The sequence below is a fragment of the Diceros bicornis genome, chromosome X (assembly GCF_020826845.1).
Source record: "Diceros bicornis minor isolate mBicDic1 chromosome X, mDicBic1.mat.cur, whole genome shotgun sequence".
Lineage (NCBI taxonomy): Eukaryota > Metazoa > Chordata > Mammalia > Perissodactyla > Rhinocerotidae > Diceros > Diceros bicornis.
Genome location: NC_080781.1, coordinates 48,061,449 through 48,081,819, shown reverse-complemented (window position 1 = coordinate 48,081,819; position 20,371 = coordinate 48,061,449). Strand labels below are relative to the sequence as shown.

The 20,371-nt window shown below is 39.2% G+C and overlaps 1 protein-coding gene across 10 annotated transcripts in view; it reads right to left on the bottom strand.

Moving 5' to 3' along the window:
• KLF8 (KLF transcription factor 8) overlaps positions 1–19,092 on the bottom strand; it is a 62,759-nt gene extending 43,667 nt beyond the window's left edge. Inside the window, exons 1-3 of one of the 10 annotated variants that reach the window (XM_058535973.1) lie at positions 18,744–19,090; positions 18,221–18,463; positions 10,086–10,116 (exon numbers count right to left, since the gene is read on the bottom strand). In XM_058535973.1, coding sequence (XP_058391956.1) covers positions 10,086–10,116; positions 18,221–18,286 — 97 coding nt within the window. In that variant the 5' untranslated portion in view covers positions 18,287–18,463; positions 18,744–19,090. Of the gene's footprint in view, positions 1–4,744; positions 5,445–5,534; positions 5,787–10,085; positions 10,117–18,220 lie in introns of those variants that run through there. The other 9 variants (XM_058535975.1, XM_058535974.1, XM_058535976.1 and 6 more) reach the window with 9 other exon arrangements.
• Between the last annotated feature and the right edge of the window lie 1,279 nt (positions 19,093–20,371).

The following is a 20,371-nucleotide window of genomic DNA, read 5'->3' as shown; positions in this document are numbered from 1 at the left end:
CTAAAAGCTCTAAGAGAAAGACAAGTTACATACAATTGTAACCCATAAGGCTATCAGCTCACTTCTCAGCAGAAATCTTACAGGCTAGAAGAGAGTGGCACGATATATTTGAAGTGCTAATAGGAAAAAATCTACAGCCAAGAATACTCTAATGGCAAGGTTATCATTCAAAATGGAAGGAGAGATAGAAAGTTTCCCAGACGAGCAAAGATTAAAGGAGTTTGTCACCAAGAAACCAGTACTACAAGAAATGCTAAAGAGACTTATTTAAGAGGAAAAGAGAAGACCATAAATAGGAAAAATTATCTATTTCCATAATAAGAGGGTAATGGACACAAATGCACAAAAAAGAGGTTAGATATGATATCAAAAACAGAAAATTTGGGAGGAGGGGAGTTAAAGAGTAGAGCTTTCAGATAGAGGTTAAACTAAAGAGACCATAACCTTAATATAGATTGCTATATATGTAGGTCACTATATATGAACCCCGTGCTAATCACAAACCAGAAACCTATAATAAATACAGAAAAAACTAAGAGAAAGGAATCCAAACATATTAAAGAAAGAGATCAAACCACAACGGAAGAGAGCAAGAGAAGAAGAAAGGAACAGAGAAGAACTACTAAAACACTGAGAAAAAAATGTTAAAAAATGGCAGCAAGTACATACTTATCAATAGCTACTTTAAATGTTAATGTACTAAATGCTGCAATTAAAAGGCATAGAGCAGCTGATTGGATTAAAAAACAAGAACCATATATATGCTGCACTCAAGAGACATACTTCAGAAATAACGACACTAACAAACTGAAAGTGAAGGGATGGAAAATGATACTCCATGCAAATGGCAATGAAAAGAAAGCTGGGATAGCAATACTCATATCAGACAAAATAGACTTTAAAACAAAAACTGTAACGAGACAAAGAAGGGCATTACATAATAATCAAGGGAACAATCCAACAAGAGGATCTAACACTTGTAAATAACTACGAACCCAATGTAGGAGCAGCTAAATACATAAAGCAAATATAACAGACATAAAAAGAGAAATAGACAGTAATACACTAATAGTAGGGCACTTTAACACTCCACTTACACCAACGGATATATCATCCAAACAGAAGATTAATAAGGAAAAATTGGCCTTAAATAACACACTAGAATAGATGGACCTAGTAGCTATGTACAGAACATTCCATCCAAAACCCAAAAATTACACATTCTGTTCAAATGCACATGGAACATTCTCCAGGATTGATCACATATTAGGCCAGAAAACAAGGCTACATAAATTTAAGAAGACTGAAATAATACCAAGCATCTTTTCTGACCACAACGGAATGAAACTGGAAATCAACTATAGGAAGAAAATCAGAAAAGCCACAAATATATGGAGATTAAACAAAATGTTACTGAACAACGATTGTGTCAATGAAGAAGTCAAAGGAGAATTCAAAAAGTACCTGGAGACAAATGAAAATATGACATGAGAGAATTTGTGAGACACGGCAAAAGCAGTTCTAAGAGGGAAGTTAATAGCAATACAGGCCTATCTCAACAAACAAGAAAAGTCTCAAATAAACAATCTAAAATGCACTTAAAGGAACTGGAAAAAGAAGAACAAATAAAGCCCAAAATCAGTAGAAGAAGAGAAATAATAAAAATCAGCAGAAATAAATGAAATAGAGACTTCAAAAGAACAGAAAAAATGAATAAAACCAAGAGCTGATTCTTTGAAAAGATAAATAAAATTAACAAACCTTGAGGTAGACTCACTAAGAAAAAAACAGAAAAGCCTCAAATAAGTAAAATCAGAAATGAAAGAGGAGAAATTACAACAGACACCTCACAAATACAGAAGATGATAAGAGAATACTATGAAAAGCTATATGCCAACAAATTGGACAATCTGGACGAAATGGATAAATTCTTAGAATCATACAACCTTCCAAAACTAGATCAAGAAGAAATAGAAAATTTGAATAGACAATCACCAGTAAGGAGATCGAAACAGTAATCAAAAACCTCTCCCAAAATAAAAGTCTAGGACCAGACGGCTTCCCTGGTGAATTCTACGAAACATTCAAAGAAGACTTAATACCCATCCTTCTCAAACTCTTCCAAAAAACTGAGGAGGAGGGGAAGCTCCCGAACTCATTCTACGAAGCCCATATTACCCTGATACCAAAACCAGACAAGGACAACACAAAAAAAGAAAATTACAGACCAATATCACTGATGAACATCAATGCAAAAATCCTCAACAAAGTACTAGCAAATCGCATACAACAATACATTAAAAAGATTACACACCATGAACAGGTGGGATTCATTCCAGGGATGCAGGGATGGTGCAACATTCGCAAATCAATCAACGTGATACACCACATTAATAAAATGAAGAATAAAAATCACATGATCATCTCAATAGATACAGAGAAAGCATTTGACAAGATACACCATCCATTTATGATAAAACTCTGAATAAAATGGGTATAGAAGGAAAGTACCTCAACATAATAAAGGCCATATATGACAAACCCAGAGTTAATATCATCCTCAATGGTGAAAAACTGAAAGCTATCCCTCGAAGAACAGGAACCACACAAGGATGCCCACTCTCACCACTCCTATTTAAAATAGCATTGGAAGTCCTAGCCAGAGCAATCAGGCAAGAAAAAGAAATAAAAGGGATCCAATTTGGATAGGAAGAAGTGAAATTGTCACTATTTGCAGATGACATGATTTCATATATAGAAAACCCTAAAGAATCCACCAAAAAACTTTTAGAAGTAATAAACGAATACAGTAAAGTTGCAGGATACAAAATCAACATACAAAAATCAGTTGCATTTCTGTACACTAACAACGAAGTAGCAGAAAGAGAAATTAAGAATACAATCCCATTTACAATTGCAACAAAAAGAATAAAATACCCAGGAATAAACTTAACCAAAGAGGTGAAAGATCTGTACAGTGAAAACTATAAATCATTGCTGAAAGAAATTGAAGAAGACACAAAGAAATGGAAAGATATTCTGTGCTCTTGGATTGGAAGAATTAACATAGTTAAGATGTCCACACTTCCTAAAGCAATCGATAGATGAAAGGCAATCCTTATCAAAGTTCCAACAACATTTTTCACAGAAATAGAACAAAGAATCCTAAAACTTATATGGACCAAGAAAAGACCCCAAATAGCTAAAGGAATCCTCAGAAAAAAGAACAAAGCTGGAGGTATCACACTCCCTGATTTCAAAATATACTACAAAGCTATAGTAACCAAAAAGCATGGTACTGGCACAAAAACAGACACACAGATCAATGGAATAGAATCAAAAGCCCAAAAATAAACACCCTCATCTATGGACAGCTAATCTTCGACAAAGGAGCCAAGAACATACAATGGAGAAAAGAAAGTCTCTTCAACAAATGATGTTGGGAAAACTGGACAGCCACATGCAAAAAAAAATGAAAGTACATCCTTCCCTTACACCATACACAAAAATTAACTCAAAATGGATTAAAGACTTGAATGTAAGACTGGAAGCTGTGAAACTTCTAGAAGAAAACATAGGCAGTACGCTCTTTGACATCAGTTTTAGCAACATATTTTCAAGCACCATGTCTGACTGGGCAAGAGAAACAATAGAAAAAATAAACAAATGGGACTATATCAAACTAAAAAGCTTCTGCATAGCAAAGGAAACCATCAACAAAACGAAAACACAACCTACCAATTGGGAGAAGATATTTGCAAACCATACATCTGATAAGGGCTTAATCTCCAAAATATATAAAGACCTCATGCATCTCAACAACAAAAAAACTAACAACCCAATTAAAAAATAGGCAAAAGACCTGAACAGACATTTCTCCAAAGAAGATATACAGATGGCCAAGAGACACATGAAAAGATGTTCAAAATTATTAACTATCAGGGAAATGCAAATCAAAACTACAATGAGATATCACCTTACGCCCGTCAGAATGGCCATAATTAACAAGACAGGAAACAACATGTGTTGGAGAGGATGTGGAGAGAAAGGAACTCTCATACACTGCTGGTGGGAGTGCAAACTGGTGCATCCACTATGGAAAACAGTATGGAGATTCCTCAAAAAATCAAGGATAGAACTACCATATGATCCAGCTATTCCACTGCTGCGTATTTATCCAAAGAACTTGAAAACACCAATGCGTAAAGGTACATGCACCCCTGTGTTCATTGCAGCATTATTCACAATAGCCAAGACTTGGAAGCAACCTAAGTGCCCATCAAGGGACGAATGGATAAAGAAGATGTGGTATATATACACAATGGAATACTACTCAGTCATAAGAAACGATGAAATCCAGCGATTTGTGACAACATGGATGGACATTGAGGGTATTATGCAAAGTGAAATAAATCAGAGGGAGAAGGTCAAATACTGTATGATCTCACTCATTAAGTAGTAGATAGTAACAACAACAAACACATAGAGACAGAGATTGGATCGGTGGTTACCAGAGGGTAAGAGAGGAGGGAGGAGGGTGAAAGGGATAATTAGGTACATGTCTTTGGTGATGGCTTGTAATTAGTATTTGGGTGGTGAACATGAGAACATGATGTAATCCATGAAGAATTAGAATTAAATGATGTACACCTGAAATTAATACAATGTTATAAACCTATGTTACTGCAATAAACAAAAAAATATTTATTGCATGATTACTACGTGTCAGACGTTATATACGCACCTTGTTATCAGTCTGGGATCTGCGACAACCAGACATGGAGAGTCAGCATGTGTAGCAGAGAGCACTGACCTGGGAGTTAGATGCCCAGGAATCACATCCCTTGTCAAGGCCTTTTTCTTTCTAAGCCTCAACTTCTCCATCTAGAATTAAAAGATTTAAAACTGTTCTCTGCAAACTCTTAAGGTTCTATGAACTCTCTTTGGGAGTGGGGGTTGGGGTTAATGGGGGAAGAAGTGTAGCAAGGAATAAGCACAGTAGAAGTCAAACACACAAAAGTCTGATTTCCATTAGACTGTAAACTTTTTGCTGGAAGAGATTTTAATATTTTATTTTTTTTCCAGTGATATATTTCAAGGGCTCAGAACAGTGCCTAGAACATGGTAGGTGTTCAAAACATTTCTGAAGGTTTTTGATTAGAGTGACAGAAAAGGAGAAGTGAGGAAGCATGAGGAAGTCTCAAGGAATTGGACAAGTGTGGGAAAGAATGAAAGAAAATTAGAGAGGTTATATGTCAGAGACGTTTGAGGTGTAATTAACTATGAAGTATGAAGTGCCAGAAAGGGCAGCTTTTTATGATTTCAAGGAGGAGGGCAAAAGGAGGTACTATGGTAGAAAAAGAATGTTAGGTCAGATAACTCAGATAATCCACAGAGGGGCACCGTGAAGCCAGGAGATCTTGCTTGGTTGCTGCCAGAAAAATCTGTAGGAGAGAGTGAAGAGAATTCAGTTCTTCCTCTCCATTCATGTATTCTTCAACTAGGCCTCACTATTTCTAGCCAGGACAACTTACAAGAGCCATCTCCTATCTGGTCTTCTTCAATTCCTATGGATTACAAAACAGCAGGGTTGAGGAAGCAGAGTAACTCTGACAAGCTGTTTAGTCCCTATGAACCTGTTTTTTCACCTGCCAAGAGGAGCGTAAATGGTACTGATTTAGAAGAGTTAACGTCAGAATTCCATGAACTAATACATGTGAATGCACTTAAAACAGTTCTTGGCATATAAAACATTTTCAATATAGTTATTATTATGATCACCATTATTACTGTTGATGGCCAGAATCTTGAGCTCTGGCCCCCAGAGATATCTCCTAGGCATCAAACAGGTCCTTTACACTCAATGTGCTCAAAAACCTTCTCCACCTCTTATATTTACAATGTAAATTTTTAGCACCACTATCAACCCAGTCTCAGTCAAAAAACCTGAGAGTCAGTCACCCTTGACTCCTCTCTCTCCATCTCTAGCTAATTGGTTATCAGCTGCAATAAGTTCTACTGCAGAAATATCTCTTAAACCTAGCCCTTCATTATCTCCCAGTCACTTCCTCTTCTAGTCCATACTCCACATTCCTCCCCAAGTGTGTTAAAAAGGTGTGGGCGCTGGAGTTAGTGCCTAGGGTCATATCCTGGCTTTACAACTTCTTAACAATAAGAGCTTGGGCAAGTTTTTCTACCTCCCTGTGTCTGTTTCCCCATCTGTAAAATGGGAATAATAATAGTACTAGCTCATAGGGTTATCATGAAGATTTATCAAGTTAATATGTGTTCAAGTGTTTACAACAGTACCTGGCACAAAGAGATACTGTCTGTCTGTTTCCCTCACCATTAGGTGAGCCCCTCAATATTTACCTAGTCTCGTTCTTATCTGTAGCCCTATCTTTTAGGAAAGTATCTCCTCCATACAATATGCTAATGTCCAGTGAATGAATGATCATGGGAATAAGGAAGGTTATTTAATAGCAGCAAGATTATAATATTAAACATTAATATTACTTAATAGCAATAATCAAGGAGTCTGAAAAATACTTCTTGCCTCCCCCTATATCACAAATATTTTTGTGAAGGGGCCTAAGGGGGATAGCTGACAATTAGGAATGTCTCAACCATTTCTGGTTAGTGTCTTCTCATCCAAAGAACAGCCAATTGGAATAGCCATTAGATAACCCTGGACAACATTCTAAATGTTGGTAGGAGTGAGTATAGGAAAAGCTATCAGGAAGGTGTATAACCTTCTCTTTAAAAAACAAAATTGTTCTCTTTAATATTTAGTCAGCCAAAATTTAAAACTGAAGGAAATTAGGGCCTACAGAATAGTCTTAAAGACAGCTTAGTTTTGTAAAAAGAGGACCTTGTAAGTCTTTTGCTTTCCTCTAGAGCTGGAGCTGCTGCTTATCTAAGTGTCTGGGACCAGACCTCTGCACAGAAACTGTGAAGGAAGAGATGAGGAAATACCCAAAGGGGTTTAGGGTATGTCTTGGGCCACTGAAATGTGAATCACAGAGGCAGGAGGGCTTCAGAACTGCTAATTACCTACTTGAGATAATAACCATTATTTTGCCTAGATTGGCTCTTCAAGCCTTTGTGTCTGGAAGCTGGACTTTCTGGTCCTTCTCCTAAGGGAGGGGTTACTGGAGGAGGAAATGGAGGAGATAGGGAGGAAGAATGAGCCCCATCCACAGTGGATCAATGTCTCATATATGTAGAACATCACAAACAATATTCCAGGGACCATGGCCATAGAAATTTTTGTGTGTGTGTGTGAGGAAGATCAGCCCTGAGCTAACACGTGACGCCAATGCTCCTCTTTTTGCTGAGGAAGATTGGCCCTGGGCTAACATCTGTGCCCATCTTCCTCTACTTTATATGGGACGCCGCCACAGCATTCCTCAACAAGCAGTGCATCGGTGCACACCCAGGATCCAAACTGGCAAACCCCGGGCCGCTGCAGCGGAGCGCACACTTAAAGGCTTGCGCCACCGGGCCGGCCCCATGGCCATAGAAATTTGATAAGATTATATTACTTTTGTCATGTTCCCAAGTTTATTTTGTTATCCAAGTGGCATTTTTCATAGTGATGTGCTTGTTTTATGAAAGTGAACATTGCCTTCAAGGGATAGGAAAAGGTGGCTGGCTGATAAGAACACATCCCACCCACTGACAGGCCTGAGAGGGAAAAAATGTCTAGGGATGAAGTAAGAAGTTAAACCTTTAAGGGGGAAAGCAAAGCAGAGTCACTGAGGCCTACAACTTCAAAAGAAAGCAAAGCGTTGGGAACCCTGACACAGACCTAAGAAGGTAACCAGTGTCTTAACAAGATAGAATATTTGGACAATACAAATAATAATCTCTCATGTGCATCTACATAGCTTTACAGTAGAGAAATAGACAGCTTTAATATATCTTTCCCATTCACAAATAATGAATTTGGAGGCCCAAGGTCACATAGCTTAGAAGTGTTGGAATCAGAACTGGAACTCTTATCCCCTGACTCAAATTACAGTGCTCCCTCACTACTTTCTAATATCCCAAATCTGGTGAGCACCTTCTTTCTGAAAAACTGTCTGCTAAAAGAAGAACAAGTTTAAAGACAACAAACCAATCATTTCAGAAGACCTTGAGCAGGTATCATTCACTTTCAGCCTCTGACCTATAAGAAATGCTGGAACTGTTGAAAAATGAAAATCAATCATTTAGGGTTTTGAGATTATAAGTAGTTTTTAAAAATTATTACCTACATTTTTAATATTAGAAAAAAATAAAGAACTAGAGCACACATATATTTTCAGACAGTTTAATTGTATATCTTCCAGGGGAATAGACAGTAGTTGGGGGATGGGCCTCTGGGGAAACTTCCAGGATTGAGGCTACTCTGCAGCATGATATTAACAATAGAATGGTGATAAAAGAATAATAATTGCCAACGTTCACTGAGTACTTACTATGTGCCAGGTACTGTTTTGTTAAAAGAACAAATACTTATATTAGCTCATTTAATCCTCATAATTCTAGGAGTGGGCATATTATTTCCCCATTTTTAAAATAAGGAAACTGAGGTACAAAAAGATGAAGTAGCTTATCCTCAAATTACCCAACTAGTAAATGGCAGAACTGAGATTTGAACCTCAGCAGTCCAGAGCTATAAGGAAGCTACAATGCTCCTTGACCTGGGTGTCAGTGGGATTCCCCCAACCTCTGCTTGAAGCAGATCACATAATAGAGGATAAATGGTTGCTAGAAACAAACTACCTAATAAAAGGAGATTGCAAGATCCTCTAGTTTCTCTCATTCCCTCCAAAGAGGGTCACACCTATCACCATAGGAACTACTGGAAAACCCAAACTCAAAGAAAGCCCACTTGTGGCATCTCAGCAGGTAGCATAATATGACTTCCTTGTTCAAGAGTTTCAACATACACAAAATCTGGAGGGTGTCTGAGGTACTTAGTTCAAATTATAGGAACCACCACCAGAGCAGGTACTCATAAGTGGCTCCAAGAAAGGAAATGCCTTCAGCTTGCCTTCTCAGCATTCCTGGAATGAGATTAAAGGAAGTAGGGGCCAACTGAAATGCTGAGAAGAATACGAATTTAGGAAAGAACATAATACCACAAAAATAAGTGAAGACTGACAGCACATACCATGTGTGGATGATAGTGAAAGAAAGAATTAAATTAAGTATTTTGCATCATTACTACAATAGCCAGCTAAGCTTGAAGTAGTGAAGAAGTGTAAGGTAATGAAAAGAAACAGCCACTTGTGACAACATGGATGGACATTGAGGGTATTATGCAAAGTGAAATAAGTCAGAGGGAGAAGGTCAAATACCGTATGATTTCCCTCATTAAGTAGTAGATAATAACAACAATAAACAAACACATAGAGACAGAGATTGGATTAGTGGTTACCAGAGGGGAAGGGGGGAGGGAAGAGGGCAAAAGGGATAATTGGGGACACATGTGTGGTGATGGATTGTAATTAGTATTTGGGTGGTGAACATGAGAACATGATGTAATCTGTGCAGAAATAGAAGTATAATGATGTACACCTGAAATTTATACAATGTTATAAACCAATAAAAAAATAATAAAATTAAAAAAAAAAAAAAAAGAAACACCAGAAAAGAGCTGTATGAATTTGGGCAAGCCATTTGACTTTTCTATGCCTCAGTTTTCTCATCTGCAAAGTGGAGATACATCAGCCTAGCCCTGCCCCCTCAGAGACTTGTTATGCAGACCATCATGATAACACATGTAAAAATTCTTTATAAAATGTAAATGTGAAATCTCCATATAAGTTTTTAGGATTACTTTTGTTAGAAAATCCAAAAATAAAGTACATAAAAATACATAGTCACATTTTTAAGATCCAAACTATTCACAATAACAATACCTATCTTACGATGTTTGATATATTTATCTCTGTTCACTTATGAGTTCATGTTCTATAAAATCACCTGCATAACCTCCAGTGCTTTCAGCCACTTTCCTTCCCCTCAAATGCTGATGTTAAGCCCCATTTTCTCTTCCACAAAAAGAAAACAAATATGCGTGAAAGAAAAATCACCTTGGAATGTGCTAGAGATTGAGTCTTCATTCTGGAAAAGATGAAAGTTAAGGGGAATTATTATAAAAGTCTAAAACTAGTAATACAAGTCTATTTGAGGTTCAGTGAACTCCAGGCCTCAGTTTCAGTTCTAGTTTAATCACCAAATTGTTGAATAACTTTGGACAAGTCCCATCACTTAATATAGAAAGTGGAAATAACTCCTGCTCACTTACCCCATAGGATCATTTTGAGGATCAACTGAAAGAACAGATTTAAAAATATTGTACAAAAGTATTGTATAAATATAACCTCAGATTTCTAGAACTAGTCCTCTTGTCCTGCATCCCCATCAAACAGGGAAATTTATTTTTAAATAAAACTTAATCTTACATGCAATAAACTGACAGAACTTATGTTAAAAGTGCTATAGTTAAAGAAGATAGTGTGAAACAATGGGAAAATCTTTTAACTAGGAGCTGGGAGACCTGGGTTCTACTCCAGGCTCCACTGTTATTTAGCAGTGTCATTTTGAGTAAACTACTGAGCCCTTTTCAGGTCTCTTCCAGTTATAACATTCTATGATATATGATTCTATGATAAGGACATAGATGGAAGATCTATAATATCTTTCCAAGTTTCTGCTTAATCTGTGAGGTTGATGTCAAGAAAGACAATTAAACTCTCCACAAACCATTAGGCAAACTTAGGTCTCTCCCATAGCATTAACAAAAAACAACTTTTTATTATGTATAATTTCAAATGCATACAAAAGTAAAGATGAACCCCCATGTGCCTATTCCCAGCTTCAAAAATTTTCAGTTCATGGAAAATCTTGTTTCATCTGTTCCCTCAACCCACTCCCCCCACCTCAATGGGTATTTTTAGGCAAATCCCTTTTGCAATGATATATCATTTTATTCCTATGGCATTTCCAATGGGAAATATTTAATCTTAGCAATCTCTGTGAGGTAGCTACTACTGTTGATTCCATTATACACATGAGGAAATAAAGGCTCAGAGAGATTAAGTAATCCTAAGGTCAAATAGCTGGTAAATACTGGGATTTGAATCCAGGAATGGTGTCCAACACCAAAGCCATTTTTCTCCCTTAAAGTAATTGCTACTACCCTGCACTTTGGAACAGTTTGATGATGTTGAAAATAATAATAATGGAGATGTTTTTATACCGTAGCAGTAAGCTCTATGGTTGAACATCTGCAAAGAATATTAAAGGATTCCCACTAATCACGATGTTAATTATCAGATGAAGTCTCTAGGAATACAGAGCTTCAGGATGGCACTGAGGCATCAGTTTAGAAAAAGGACAAAGAGCCATAGCAGTACAAGCTCATTGCTCTGCAACAACATGTAAAATTTCATACAATCCACTTCGTTACTTTACACCGTCGTTTCACGCAACAGTTTCCTCCAACAAATTAAACGTGGTGCCACTGCAGCAACTAAAAAGAATGTACACCACCACGGTGGTCCTTGTCCATGGCTTAGCATAATAGATACTTAAGGGCAGAGACTTTATCTCTTAAATGGCCTTTCCACTCACTGTCTGAGCTACCTGGCTCAGGAGCACTCAGTCAAGTAGACCTATAACAGTCCTGGGCCATCTCAACTTGTAGGACACCAGGAGGTCAGGTTAATGAAGGGACCAATATTAATAATCATTATTATTATTTTCAAGGCTACATATTGATTCTAGGATCTAGCTCCTCCTCCTAAGAGGAGCTACATTCTGTATATTCATCAGAACTAGTTTAAAAAACAAGAAAATGAATAGATTCACATCACACATTCCCATTCTAACTGAAGATAAAACAACTAGATCATTGACAGCACAGAAAGAAACAAACGAGCTGGGATAATCAGCTCTAAATAATCAAAAGTTAAGTATATGCTCAGCAATTTGAAGACCTTTCTGAGGATATTGTACCTTGTCCGTGAGTTTGTATTTCAAGACAAATGAAATGGAAGAGAAATGCAGAAAAAAAAAAAATGAAAGAAACCCTAGAGAAATAAAGGATCAATTTTTTAAAAAGAAAAAAAGTGGAGCTAGGTCAAGAAATTTGGATGGTTACATTTGGAAAAAAGGAAGTAGGGAAAAAGAAGGCTGTCCTGATAATTGTCTTCAATGGCACATGTTAAGTATTTGGAGAAAGCAGAACTGCTATATTACTACCGGAGATTACAGTAGACTTAAAGAGGAACTTACTGATGATAATCAAGTCTTTACAGAGAACCTACTAAATAGCCAACACTGTGTGTATGTATGGGGAAAAAGCAGATAACACCAGGTTTCCACATGGTCTCTACCTGGTCTCTACTCTAAGGGAATTTGCAGTCTATGTCAGATAGAGAAAATTAGCAGCCCACTACAGATGCTGACCAGGTTCTCACAGTGATGTTAAAAATTAAAATCAAATTAGCTGATAACTTTCAAAAGCAGATTTCTTTTTTCAAAAATTCTATTTCTTGCTTTTCTGAAAAAGTTGGGAGATCCTACAACATGGGGTCTACATTGGCACAAGAAAAAATCAGCTGGAGCTGATCAGTGGCTACCCCCTTTATACAGGACATGCTTCTTTCATTTTATTTGGCCCTGCAGAGATATGAGATCCCAGGTCTATGTGGTGAGATAAAACTATATATAAAACAATAGCAACTAAATATTATTAGATGATAGATGCTGCAGCGCTGAGTTATGATTTGAGGCTATGAGAACTAATTAGAAGAGGAGATAACTGAAAGTCAAACAGAAAAAATTCCAAACAAATGGTCAGTGGTGAGGTGGGCCTTGAGGAACCAGGATCAGTCAAGAAGAGACAGAAAGGAAATCCAGATGAGAGGAACAGTAGACTATACACTTTATGAAGGCAAGAGTCCCATCTAAATCATTCACCACAGTAACCCCAGTTTCTAGTATAATGCCTGGAACTTTGTAGGCACCAAGTAAATTATTGTGGAGTGAAGGAGAGTGGCATAATAAAAAAATGTGTTTTAAAGAAGATATCCTAGTGTGGTCTATAGAATAGAGAAGGCAGAAATAATCAAGGTAGAACTAGAAGTTATTGAAATATTCTATGTGTATCGTGGTAAGAGCTTACATAGGTGTCAGAAATTCAATACGTAGAGGGGCCAGGCAGGTTAAGGTTACCTAGGCCAGATGGGAAATACGGTGAACTGAGAATACATGTCCTGTCAGAAAAGGGAGGGAGAGAGCAGTTCATCAACTCTAGGCAGTTGTTCACAAGAGGGAATACTGGTCCAGTATCTTCTAATTATTCAAGAGAAGCTGGAATTCTAGAGTTTTAAGTAAAATACGATTTTGAAATGTTGGCAATCAACCATTTTTTAAAATGTGGGACTGAGTAAACTGACATGCTGCTATAGACTTAATTGTGTGTGCCCACCCTCCCCCCCAAATTCATATGTTGAAGTCCTAACCCTCAATGTGACTGTATTTGGAGATAGGGCCTTAATGGAAGTAATTAAAGTTAAATGAGGTTATAAGGGTAGGGCCCTCATCCAATGGGATTAGTATCCTTATAAGAAGAGACACCAGAGAGCTCACTCTCTTTCTCCATGAGCACAAAGAAGAGGTCACGTGAGCACACAGGGAGAGGCAGCCATCTGCAAACCAGAAAGAAGGCCTGCACCATAACCCGACCATGCTGGCACCCTGATCTTGGACTTCCAGCCTCTGGAATTGTGAGAAAATAAATTTCTGTTGTGTAAGCCACCCCATCTACAGTATTTTCTTATGGCAGCCTTAGCAGACTAATATACATACTTAAAGTGTTTTTTTTTAATGCTATTGCAAACAATGCTGCAAAAGTTTGGAACTATCTTAAATGTCATTCAATAGAAGACTGTTTAAATAAATCCTGGCTCATCCATATAGTGAAAAACCATGTAATCACAGAAAAGAATGAAGTATTTCTTTATATAGAGATATGGAAAGGTCTCCGAAGTATATTTTTAAGTAGACAAAGCAAAGTATAGAACAATGCAGAGTGTGTTACTATCTGTGTATAAAAGGGAAGGGGGAGAAAAACATATATACTCATTTGTTTAATATGCATAAAATGTCCGTGGAAGGATTCCTAATAAGCAGATAACTTTAGTTATTTCCAGTGAGGCACAATGGGTGGCTAGAGGATAGGACTAGGAGAGAGACTCTTCACTGTATATTTTTTTGTGTATTTTGAATTTTGAGCAATGTTGAATACATTTCCAATTTAAAATACATTTTTTAAATGAAAGTTTTAATAATTTAGAACAAACAAAACATGTGTGGCCTGTCTTTGGTCTGTAGGCTAATTGTTCGTACCCCTGGATTAAATTAAGGTGGTGGCAGTTAGAATAAAAAGAAAGGAACTAATGCCAGATATAAAGCGAAAAAAAAACAACAGCCCTTGCAACTAAATAGATGAGGAAATTGAGGAAGAGGGAAAAGTTGATGCCAGCATTTTGAGCATGGCCATACTCCGTGGTTCCCATACTAACCACAACAACCATGTTTCCCCACTGCTTACTATGCTGTCATGCATTCTTCTAAGTGCTTTACAAAATTAACACATTTATTTCTTACTGTAATCTTAGTATCTACTATTATCCTCAATTCACAGATGAGAAAACTCAAATGCAGTGTTTAAATAACTTCACCAAGATTATGATAATGGTAAATTGCAGAACCAGGGAAGTGAAAAGGAACAGTCTTAAATGAGGGGTGGGGGAAGAGTCTAGAGGTGATGCTAGATTCTGTTTTAGAAATGATAAGTTTGAGTTACAGCAAAATGTCAAAACGCTAGTGATTTGATATCTGGATTGGTATCAAATACCTAGATTTGGCTCTAGAGTTATGTTATAGCTCCTTAATTTGAAGTGTTTAATAATCCCAGAGTTTGGTTTGCCTGCATTACATCTATTTTGTCTAAGTACACAGATAATATCTTTTAGTTTATTATACAAAGAACCTAGCATGTTACAGACATCAAATTCAGCTTCCTGTCCCACTAATCTACCTTCTTCTTCTTCAAACATACAAGCAACATTTAAATAAAATAAAGTACTCAAAGTAACAAAAATGATGAGACCGTCCACTTATGAAATATGTATTAGAAGTCAGGAACCGGGTCCAATGTTTTACTACATTATTTATCATCATAAATTACCATATCATTTTAGAGGTGAGGAAACTGAGGCTAAATGACAAAGCAGAATTGGGAATAATAAACATATCAGAAACTCAACTTCAGGTATAAAACCCAAATTTAAAACATTATGAGACATCATATGAAAACATTTGAGAGTCAGAAAGTAAATAAAACAAGGTCTCACACTGTCTTTGGGTAAACTAATAAGTCCAATACGATAATGTTACTCATTCATACCCTACTTAGTAATGAGATGGTAATTGTACTAGATGATCATCTAGGTCAATCATCCCAATCAAGTTTTCCTTTATTGACAAAAACATGACATTTTGGAGCTAAATCTCAGAAGATCATCCAGTGTTTACATGGGAAAGGTAACTGGGTAAGTACTTTGAAGATACAATCATAGTACATGTCCTCAAGCAACTTTCTGTCTGAAAAAGGGGTAGAGGCTTAGATATGAACACATATGACAATAGTATGGGGAAGAGAGTAGTGTAGCTTCCAGATAACGCAGGTAAAGTGATATGGAAACTCAAGAGCTTATTTCTATATGCAAGGATCAGCGAAAGTGTCATAGAAATGGCATTTGATTTGCGATTAATAATGGAGGGAATAATATTACTACTGTTTTAAGGAAAAATAATGACAACAAGTATATTACTGGGAAGTTCATTTATGATAAACATCAACTGAGCAGAACAGACAGTGATGTACAATTTCTAAGGAACAGCTGAGGAGATAAGGAAGGCTTGATGTGGGGGCCAAGGACCAAAATAGGACTTGAAGGAAGTTGGGATTTAGATGGGACGGGAGGAAAAAAGAAAACATTTAAGATGGAAGGAATAGAAAAATGAGTTTTTAACAATTTTCTCATTGCCTGACACATAGTATGCCAACACATATTTGCTAAATGAATTATATACCCAAAAGCAATCTTCCCCATTCATCAATTTAAGTGAGGTAATAAACTACAAATGACTCAAGGCAAGGGTGAATATATGAATGTGTCAAATAATAATAATGCCCCTGTCAGAATGAGAAAGGATAAATGGTTGATATCCCTCACTACCAAACACACACAGCCTGGAGAGATGAAAGATGACTAGACTAGGCTTGGTGGCTTGGATATTGGAATTCAATTAGCTGAACCAACAAGGGCCCCATCTCAGAAATGTATATACTAGAATGACAGGGGTAGGGGGCGAGTGTTGGTGGTGATCTAGTTCACGTTTTTTCTGCAATTTTCTTTCCATTGTATCCTGAAAGCCTAAAGAAGAAGGACCTATAGCTCCCCAGAGCTCTGAAAGTAGAGCCATTAACTAGTTTGGTCTTGAGAATGGACTAGATGCACATGTCACTTTTACCTTTGAGTTTATATTTCTGCCCTTCCTATGTTTTCTGCCTGTCTGCCCTCCAAACTAACCTGAAGATACTGTTCCCAGCTCATTCTCTGTGTCCCCAACAGTCACCAAAGATTAACAACCCTCATATATAAGGGTACCCCCCAAAATCCTGAAGAATGGGATGAGGTCATTTGTGAGTCACTGGTTTCTGTTCTGTTCAAAAGTCTTGTTGGTTATATCATCCTGGTTAAGTTGCCCAAAGAATGATGGGAAAGGCAGGCTAGTGGCCCTTTCTCACAGAGGTGCTAAAGTCCAGTGGGAACAATGTTAAATCAGAAGCAAACAAAACCTGTGTTCTAGCCTCAGCCTAGGGACAAGCTAATTCAATCTTCTGAGGTCTCCTTTCACCCCACCTGAAAGATGTCTTAAGGACATCAAACTACTAATTCTATCAGCAGTGCTCCAGGGAAAGAGTCTCAAATTGAGAAGGAAAAGGAAGAGAAACTAAGATATACATGGAGTGGCAGCCTCTGTCACATACACTATGGTATTTAATCTACCCAAATATCTTTTGACATAACATTTTTAATCCACATTCTCTAGAGGAGAATAGCAATGCTCAGGATCACACAACTAGTAAGTGGTGGTATTAAAGTTTCAATGCAGATCTCTCTGTTACCCCAAACCATTATAGTCTCCATCAGTTTCAAATCCAAACTTAGAGATGATTCTCTTTGCCCAGTTATTATCACACTGAGTGACATCATTCAGGTGCTTAATAAATGCTTTTCTTTACAATGAAGACAATATCAAAGTAAATAACAGATCATTCCTTTGACCATCTGTTTGGATTTATTTTTCCAAAGAATAAATTTTATTTGTGGTTTATATTTTCCCCCATTCTTAGGGTTAAAAAAAACCACCACAAAAAGAGAACTCTTCAAGTGATCATTGCAAGTTGATTCGCTCCAGGAGTCCCAGCAATCCAGCCCAATCTTCCACCTACACAGATGAACCAACTGCCTTGGCCACGTCTTAAAGAGCCAAGGCAGGGCCTAGGCTTCCTCCTCCAACCAAGCCCAGCCCCTCCTTAAAGAGCCGGCACGCCCAAAGCAGCTCCTCCCCAGCGGCTGCCTCCGGAGCCTCCCCGTTTGGCGCCCCCAATAGCCTGGGCTCGAATCTTAACCCCCTGTCCGCTCCTCCTTTCTTTTAGAAGCATCTCTAAGTACTCGCTACTGCTTAGGGGGGTTACCTGGGAGCGTTGGGCTCTGAATCCTGTTTTCTCTGGCTGCAACTTTGGTTATATGGGGTTAAGTCAAAGACATGCCTTACCGCTTAAGGAGAAATGAGAGCGCCCAGCTAGGGCGGACTAAATTAGACAAATCCATCCATTCTTGCCCTCCTTCATTTCTCACACTAGGCTCCCCAAAGTACCCTTCCCCTTCCTATCTCGTCTTTGCTCAGCCCTTTAGCAAAGTCATTTTCCTTTGAGTTTCATTTGATTCCACATAGTGTTCATACACTTCGCTCCCCAACCCCCCACTCCCGCTGCTAAAACCTTAAAGGGAAGTGGGGGTGGGGGAAAGAATCTAGACGGAGGAGATAGGAGTAGATAGGTTCCAATCCCAGAGTCACTTACCGCCCATGTCAGTGGCTGGGGACTCCTGAAGCGTCCGGAGCTCATGCCGTCCTCCGGGAGGCTCATACTCCAGAGCTGATCGCAAGACAGCCGTTTCCTTCAACCCGCCCCTGTCTGACAGCGCGCCAGGCGACTCGCTCTTGCTTTCTTTTTTTCTGCCTCCCACCTCCCCTTTTTCTCTTCGCTAGAAAATGGGGAGGAGGGCCAGAGAAGAAGGAGTCGATTCGGATCAGCTGGGCCACCCTCGAAACAAGGAAAACAAAGCTCTCAAGCAACCAACCCCAAATCGGGGGGCCAGCAAAGCAGACTTTCTAAACAGAATCCTCCCCCTGCTGCCAATGCAGCTCTTTTCCTCTTGTAAAAATAAAATGGGTTTGCTGGGCCGAAGTGGACAAGGCTGAGGATCCTCCGTTCCCCTTTCACCTCCACCAATTCAATTCCGGCCAAGCCCACTCTCCACCCATCCTCTGAACTCCACACACCTTTGAGGAGAGGGCCGGGGGTAGGAGCTAAGAAAACCAACCCAAATCCAAAAGCACTACTTGAATACAAAGTTGAGGCAGAGAAGCACTCCTTCAACACAGGAACCCACGAGAAGATATCACGAGGGGAGTCCTTTACTGACGCTGTTGCCGCTGCACACCCCAGCGCCTTCCTAAAAAGAAAGAAGGAGGGGCAAATGCCTACGATTGGTGGAAACATATAGGGGCAACCCCAGCCCAGGGCAGGGGCTTCAGTGAAAAATGGCAACGACTAGTGGGGGTCCTCTGGGGCGAGACTTCTTGGAGGCACGTAGCTGCCCCACTGGGGACCTCGTGCCTATGCGGGTCAGAGCCTAAAGTGCTCGCTGGGCAACCTGAGTGGAGGGGTGGCTCTGTCTCCGCCCCGGCTAGACCCCGAGGAGAGGTGTGACTATCGTGAGGGTGGAGTTCTTTAAAACGGACAGCCGGCTGCTAGAGGAGAGTGCAGAGTGGGAGGAGGTGGAGAAGGGTGGGGCTGAGACCAGGGAGGGTTAAGGGAGGGTGTAGGGCGGGGCCCTGGGCTGAGAGCTCTAGTCTCGCCCCTGGCGGCGGCCTCTTTCGGTGGCCAGCATCAGCGGGTATAACTCGAATCAATTTCAGTTCCTTATCCGTCCCAGAAAGAGGCTTGCAAGCACACTGCTTGGTCTATCCACTCGGATTAAGCTAACTCACCAAGGAAGGGTGAAAGTGATGCGGGGATTGGGAGTGGGGGCTGTCTAGGAAGAGAGGAATGGGGAAAGGGAAAAGCAAGAAAACTAGCAAGTGGAAGCATATTTATCCTCCTAGCTCTCCATGGTAACAGTATGACACCACCAAGGACAGTGAGGTCACAGTACAGTGTCTTCTCAGGGAGACTAAGAGCAAAGGAGAATGGAGCTGGAGGCATTTTGTAGCAAGAGATAAGGGAAGGAGGTGAGGGTGAAAGGGTGGGTGGCGAAGAAGGAGGAGTTGGAATTGTGAATAGGGAAAGGCTCTTTTACTCTCCCAGATACCATACCTCTAAGAATAGAGTTGTCAACCCCTTGAGACTGCCTGTCAGCCAGGCATTGGTGAACATCCCTGTAGAGCTGAAGCCATAAGATAACAGCCACATTTCCAGGTTTTCTTTGCCCTTGCCTGAAAGTCCCTCTCTAGGTCATTTTAACAGGAGGCCAGGAAGTCAGAAGCAACCATAGACCCTTTTCAGTGCTTCTCCCCTACCACAATTCTTTTAAAGGGGAGGAAAGAGAAGAGAGAAAAGAAACCAAGCAGAGAGACAGGAGAAATAATAATAGCTACTGTGTATTCAGCACCTAACATGGACAAGCCACTGAGCCAGGTGCTTTTACATTCATCATTTCTCATTTATTCCTGATAACAACCATGGAAAGTAGGTACTATTATACTCTCTAAGCCCCTTTTTTAAAACAAGGAAACAGGTTCAGAGCCCAGTACTTCCTGACACATATGCCCACTCGCTTGATATTTCTACCTGAATGTCTAATAATAATCTCGTTGTCTCCTACCCCACCCCAAACTCTATTCTTCTCCAGGTAGTTCACCAACTACATGAATGGCGTCACCATGCACCCCAACATCCAAGGCGGCACCCTGGGACTCATCCTTTAACCTGCTGTGATTTGGACTCTGC